At 38.7% G+C, this 7326-nt stretch overlaps 1 protein-coding gene across 5 annotated transcripts in view; it reads left to right on the forward strand.

Moving 5' to 3' along the window:
- The window catches only part of Umad1 (UBAP1-MVB12-associated (UMA) domain containing 1), a 209919-nt gene extending 207124 nt beyond the window's left edge, over positions 1 to 2795 (forward strand). For 3 of the 5 annotated variants that reach the window (XM_013516062.1, XM_013516059.1, XM_013516061.1), the window contains one exon: positions 910 to 2795. In XM_013516062.1, the coding sequence (XP_013371516.1) occupies positions 910 to 1170 (261 nt within the window). In that variant the 3' untranslated portion in view covers positions 1171 to 2795. The remainder of the gene's footprint in view (positions 1 to 909) is intronic. The other 2 variants (XM_013516060.1, XR_001234674.1) reach the window with 2 other exon arrangements.
- The last annotated feature ends 4531 nt before the right edge of the window (positions 2796 to 7326 follow it).

A 7326-nucleotide genomic window follows, 5' to 3' on the forward strand; every position in this document is an offset into this window, starting at 1 on the left:
GGGGGGATGAGAGGGAATTTTTTTCCCCCTTAAGCTGCTTAAGTTACATTTCAGCTGTTTGTAATGGCAGGTCCTTCATTTTCATTGCAGAAAATAGACGTTTAGTTTATTGTCCATTGGGCTACTGATGAATATTTAAGTAGCTTCCAGCTCAGACGTGTGATAAAGGCTATTGTGACCATCCTAGCGCATGCCTTTTCAGGAAATACCCATTATAAAGAAGTTGAAGAGATTATACCTATTCGTATTTGAATAATATTTGTGACATGTTTCCAGTGAAAGTGAACTGTACTCATGGTACACATTGGAGGTAAAGTTTCGAGCACCTATTGGGATAAAGCAGTAAAGACGGCCAGATGGGGAGTACAAGGGTCTGTCAACTAGACTGCCTGCCCTCAAGGGCCCTAAAGTCTGACTGGAGATAAGAACAGTACACGTGGATCAGCACTTAGCAAGACACATACAGGGATCACCTAGCTTCCTAGGCAGTTTGCACCATGACCACTTTGCAGCGGGCAAGATCACTTTAGAGTCTGGTAATATAAGTTTCACAGGGATGCTGGGTATTTCAGAGCCGGAAAACATCCACAGGATATGGAAAAGCAGAGATCGGCTTTGTAGGTGTTTTCTGGACTCGGGAAATAGCAAGAACGCCAGCTCGTGTTCAAGGGAACTATGAGTGGTCAGTCTTGAGTAGACTTTAGGATTCATTTTAAAGCCTAGCAGATACTTGAATGGATGTATTTCTCAAGTAAATAGTTGCATTCAAATCTGGGAGTACTTCTATATTCCATATTTCTCAGTTGTTTGGGTATATTGATGCCACATTCACTGCTACTAACCCTCACAGTTCATACGGTTAAATATTTTAAATATATATATATATATATGTGTGTGTGTGTGTTTTAGGCCGGCAGGGGAAGTTCAGCCAGCGTGACTGTCACAGGAGCCCCTGAGACGGACCGTGGGGCAGGCCAGACGCTGGAGAGCAGCACGCTGACGGCCGAGCTCCTGAGCGACGTGCCCTTCACCTTGGCCCCGCACATCCTGGCCGTGCAGGGCACCGTGAGTGACCTTCCCGACCATTTACTCTCCTATGACATCAGCGAAAACTTATCACGATTTTGGTATGATTTCACTCTGGAAAACTCGGTGCTTTGTGATTCATAGCTTTTGTGTCTGTGTGTTCCTTAACAGCTTTAAAAAGAAAAAAAGGGTTGCCTGTTTCCTTTAACTTATTTGGCATCGTGTTATCATTTCACCCTTTTAAAGGCCCTCGGAGAAGCAAAGACCTTTGAACAAATAAAATAGCATCATGTTCGTTGTTTTATTCTGTAGAATCAATTACAGATGTATAAAAAATGGACCTTCAGACTACTTCCCTTCCCTCACATCATAAGTATAAAAATGGAGCCATCACGGCTGTATGAAGGAAGAGGCTGCTGCATCTGATCCCCCACACTGCAACCCGCGAAGAGAGCCGGGGCGTTCCCTTCGTTCCCAGACCCTGCGGCCTGAGCCTAGGTTGCGGGGGAAGTCTCTTCCCTGGCTGGCAGGAGGGGGAAGTTCATTGTATTCCTCCCTCTTCCACACGGGGTGTGAATCAGTTCAGAAAAACGTTTCCCGTTAACTTAATTTCTTCAGTCTCCATGTAGACACACAGCTGAGGACATTTGAAACTTCTAACCAACAGCAATAGCTCGCTGATACAGAAATACTGTAAGCACTCAGACTCAGTAGCTGGTTCCTGAGCATACACTTGAGTTTTCTGAGACCCGCAGCCGCTCTTCCCGCCCTCCATCATCACTGTGTTTCCACCTTTGTTCTTTTCCCTTTCCCACTTCTGAACATGCTATGCAACCAGCTTCTTGGAGACCTTCCTGCTTCTGCCTCAGCTGGCATTTTCTCTTCCTACCGCATGCATTTCTAGTGTCTGAAAAGGCCTCCATTTCATTTCCAGCCTCGCCGCCTCTTGGGTAAAGACATTTCCTGATGACATTATTGCTCATGGCTCCCTTACTCAGAAATTTGTTGCCACATTACAGGTGGAAATGTTTTACAAATTCTAAATTCGATTCGTTTCCCAGTAGAGTGTAGGCAAAATACCTGGATATGACTTTTAGTTCTTGGATGTCTATTTTTTATTCCAACTAAAACTGAGGGGAACTGCCACTGGTCAACAAACTGTAAAGGGAAGAGTTAAATTGTGAATTTTCTATCCCATGAAAAATTGAAGTCACATTTATGGTGATTAGTAGCAATATCATTTATTATTCTGTGCCAAAATTTCAAGTCTATTTTTTTGTAAAAATGGAGTGCCGTAGCAAAACTAAACACTGTGCATAAAGGTACATAAATTATTCAAGTTTTAATGTGCTATGCATGTTTAGTAAATATGAGATGGTTTTAGTAAAGATATTATATTATTTAAAGTTAAAGGAATATTTCTATTGGAAAAAATGTGTTTTATTTATAATAATGTTATCATAGGAGATTAATGATTAAATTATATCTTTACATCCTTTTCATAAAACATCAGTCTAGGAAATAATACTTTTTACCAACAAATGTGAACATTTTGTAGCACTTTTAGTGAATACCTGTCTTTTCCAAACATCTGTGTACTCTTAAAATTAAATGTAAGCATATAGTAAATTTGTCTAATATATGTGTTAAATTTTGTCTAAAATACACATTTCATTTGCTTTCATGTTTACCATGTTATAAGTATATGTATAAGTATTTTCATGTGTCTACAGAATTGTTATATTTAAATAAATATGAATTAAAATAAATGAATATTTTGATTATTTTCAGATCTATAAAAATGGTTTTCTTTGTACTATTCATTTCTTAATGCAAGTTTTTGATTCTATAAGAGGCAAAGATTAAAGTGTATATTTTGTATAGTATGCCTTTCCTATTACATGTAAATGTTTAAGAAATAACCTTAAAAATGGTAAGATTGTTATTCCTGGCTTAATCAGACCAGAAGGATTTGAGAGAAATGCTATGAACATCTCTAGATGGATCCTCACCATCACGAGATTTAGTAAAGACTGGTGTTCATGACCTATTTTTAACAAAAATGTTGTGAAAGTGGCCGTTTAAATGCCCTTATACTATATAAATCAATGTTACTATTTTAAAACTGAAAATAAATGAGAAATCAGCTCGCCAGCTCTGTTTTACCCAAGAGATAATTGAAGCCTAACCAGATGAAATGACTTAAAACACCTACGCAGTGATAAAGAAATATTTACTTGAATGCTGTTAATAATTATGATGATAACAGAGTTGTATGGTATGAATTCAGACATTCAAGCTAGCCAGAGTTTGTGATAGCTTCCTCTCCTTCAAGCCAAAGGGCTTTGGATCTATCCTCTCAATTCTGCTGTGCTCAGTCCCTTGGCTTGTTAAAAGTAATTATCTGTACCTCGCAGAGTGTGTTAGGTAATAGTGGTGTATGTCAAATGCCTGGCAGCCTAGTGCCTGCCACGCTACTGATGTTCTGGGGAAAAGACTTACAATTCCCATTACTAACTAAACACGCAGCACTATAACACAATGCAAAATGCATATCAACCAAGCTGCATAAAGACAAACATGAAAAATAGCTACCTACGGTAGTTGTACATTCCTTGCACCCCTGTATTTTACTTTGAAAAATATTCCTAAATTGTATTAAGTGACTCTTCTGCCTTTGCTAAAATACCACAGTGAACATTTTTTTCTTATTATCAAGAACCAAGAACTAAGGATTCTCATATTTTCCTTTTCCATAATGTTATGTTTTAAATTACAGTAGATACAAAATACATGATTGAATCAATCTTATTCTTATCTCTAATGTGTAATAGGAAGTTGCACGTAGTTTTCTTCCAGGTTTATTTAATGACATTTGCATTCTTTCCCAAATAAAACTAGAGAAGCAATTCTGGCCAGTTTATTATTTGGTTAATTTTCATTCGTTTAACTTTGGAAATTATAACATTAATAAATGCACGATTCTTATTAATCCACATAGCAGTTTAAGTAAACATTCATTGATTCAACACCTTTTTCTCTCCCTCAAATAAACTAATCAATTGAAGTCAGAATAATGTTTTTTTCTCTTTCCCAGAGATTTCATATAAGTCTGAAGGACAGGTGAGGGATAGTTAAGGAAATAATGTCGTCCATGTCCTAAAACCATGGTACTTGACTTCACCCCTGTACGTCCCACCACAGCAATTGAGCAGTAATCGAACACTGTCCTCAGGAATTTGGCACCAAATATATTACTTTCAGAGACTCTTGCATGTCCTTCATAACAGTCCCATGAAATGTGAGTGTAGCACGTAGGTACTTGAAAAATAGTATCTGAGAAATAGAGGTCTGTGAACATACCTTTTGAGTATTTGTGGCCTATTATGAGGGCACGACCTAAATATTACAGAGAAATATAAGATTCTCGAAATAGTTCTGACTGTATTGGCTCTAAAGATGACATATATGTTTCAGGACAATGACTCTATGCCATATGGTTCTCTAGATAGGTGTGTGTAAGCGAGAAAGTTGTATTGATCCATGCATAGAAATACTACTGCAATCAACATAGCAACATGTTAAGCATCTTTTAAAAATTGAGACAACCTATTTTAGAACAGTCTTAATTTAAAGAATTACAAAGATCATGTAGAGCATTCTATAACCTAGTTTTCCCTCTTGTTAACGTCTATATTACAGTAGTGCACTTGTCACAACCAAGGAACCAACTTTGGTATAGTAAACTTCACACTCTAATCAGATTTCGTAGTTTTCCTCCAGTATCCTTTTTTCCTTCTGGCAACCTCTCTGGTGCAACACATCTCTGGACTTCAAATATTTCCCTCTTCGGCTTTTCTGGTTTTTATGATCTTGACAGTTTTGAGAAATATTGGCCAGGCAGTCCGTAGACTGTTCCTCAGTTTGGGTCTAGCTGATGTATTCACATCACTCACTGGAGAAGTTATGCAGGAGACATTCTCTTCGGTGAGGTCATGTCGTATCACGAGTGCATGCCACGACAATGACTTTACTACTGATGATCTTAACCTTGGCCACCTAGCCATTGTAGAGCCTTCCAAGTTTTTCTACTGTAAAATTACTTCCTCCTACCTTTTTATATCCTATTCTTTGGAATGAAAACACAAAGCATATCCCATTCTCAAAATATGGGGAATTAAGCTTCAGCCCTTTGAGGGGGCATATTACTTAAATTATTTAGAATTCTTCTGCATGGGATATTTGTTCTTCCTAATGTATGTATCAGTTAATTATTTACATTTGTGTGGGCTCAAGAATATTCAATCTTTTTTCAAGTCTATATCAGTGGTGACCAAAGGCATATATACATTTTTATAAAAGTTAATAAAATTTGAAACATTTTGCATGATACAGAGATGAGAGCCATCTGATGTTGGTTTTTTTTGTTTTGTTTTTTTTGTTGTTGTTGTTGTTTTGTCTTTTTTGAGACAGGGTCTCACTATGCAATTCAGGCTGGCCTTGAGCTCAGTTTGTAGTCCAGGCTGTTCTCGACCTCGCAATGATCCTCCTGCCTCAGTCTCCTGAGTGCTGGGATTACAAGCGTGTGCCACCATGCCTGACCTGATGTTGGGATAGACTATATTCTATGACTTCTTCAGAATGTATCTTCCTATAAATAACAGATATATTTCTCCTTAACTTGCTGCTTACAGTGATTATAACTGTACATACAGTCCTGAACTGCATAGCAGTGTTTCCGTTACTAGCAGGGTACAAGTATGATGATAGTCTCACTGGATTATAATGGAGCTGAAAATTTTGATTACCCAGTATTCTTACTGTACCTTTTCTTTGCTTAACTATGGGTTGATGCCCAAATACTTAGCATTGTCTCTGGTATTCAATAAAGTAACATGCTGTATAGGTTTGTGGCTGTGTTAGATTTTTGTTGCTGGGACCAAATGCTTCAGAAAGTCCCCTTGGAGGAGGAAAGGCTTATTTCAGCTCATGACTTCAGAGGTTTCAGTCCATGGTTCAGCTGGCTGGAAGGCAGAAAGAATAGGACTGATGTCTGTGGTGGATGAAATTGTTCACTTGTGGTACCCAGGAAGCACAGCAAGGAAACAGCCAGAGAGGAAGACGCCAGAAACCAGATGTAGTCCCCCAGGTAACACCCCTGTGACCTACTCCTTTCAACTAGACCCTACCTCCTAAGTTCCGTTACCTCCAGCAACACTATCAAATGACTATTTCATTAATCCATGGAAGTTAGAGCCTTCCTGATCCAGTCATCTCTGGAAATGCTAGTAGACACGCTCGGGAGTGGGCTTTGCTAATTTGCTAGGCTTTTCTCAATCCAATCAAGTTGACAGTCAAGACTAACCACAGCAGCCTAGCCGCAGTAGGCTACATCATATAACCCAGGTGTGTAGTAAGCTGGACCATTTAGGTTTGTGTAAGTCTACTCTATGATGGTCACACAACAGAAAATCACCCAGTGACTCATTTCTCATAATGTGTATCCTGAACCTTGATGGATCACAGACCTTTCCTGAAGGGCTACCAGAATTGCGTCAGAAACAAAGCCCCTAATCCTACTTTTCTGCCAAGACATTTGCGTCTCAACACATGGTGTCATTCTTCAGCCAGTAGTGTAGAAATGGGATTACAGTGTCATTTTCTTTTTTAAGAAAACTCAGAAAAGAGCTCTCTGTAGTAAAAGATATTTTTAGTGATCATAACAATAAAATGATGACTTTTTAATTTTCTAAAGACACATGAATTACATCTTCAACCTTTAATAGTTTTAAGGAGTAAAAGAAAATTCAGTCTTCTCTCAGAGGGAGACTTGCCCAAGAAACTCTTAATTTTACTTCTGATTCATAAATACTCACTGTCTGCTAAAACATAAAGTTGATTTCCTCTCATTTCAGTTGGGAGACAAATCAATCAAAGCAAAAGATATCTTATTTTGTGCTTGGGAGAAAACTGAATACAGTTCTTTGTCAAGAATTTGCCCAGTCCCAATTTTCACCCTTACAAAGGAAATAAATTCTTTGCAATCAAAGGTAAAGCAAAGGATAATTGCGTCCAGAGCAACCCATCAGTGGGCTGACTCTCAACTGGCCACGGAAGACAGCTTGTTATACCCAGGCCAGAAAGAGAGTCAGATAATAGGCCATTTCGGAGGTCAGTTCAGGAGACAGCATCCAATTTAGGACTGCTGCCAGGGACATACAATCCAGTGCCTGACATCTGGGCTCTGCAGCTGCCAATTCTGCCCCTTGTGTAGCCAAAGGTGTTGACTTTAATTCTGCC

Source organism: Chinchilla lanigera, unplaced genomic scaffold (assembly GCF_000276665.1).
Source record: "Chinchilla lanigera isolate Chin_1 unplaced genomic scaffold, ChiLan1.0 scaffold00031, whole genome shotgun sequence".
NCBI lineage: Eukaryota > Metazoa > Chordata > Mammalia > Rodentia > Chinchillidae > Chinchilla > Chinchilla lanigera.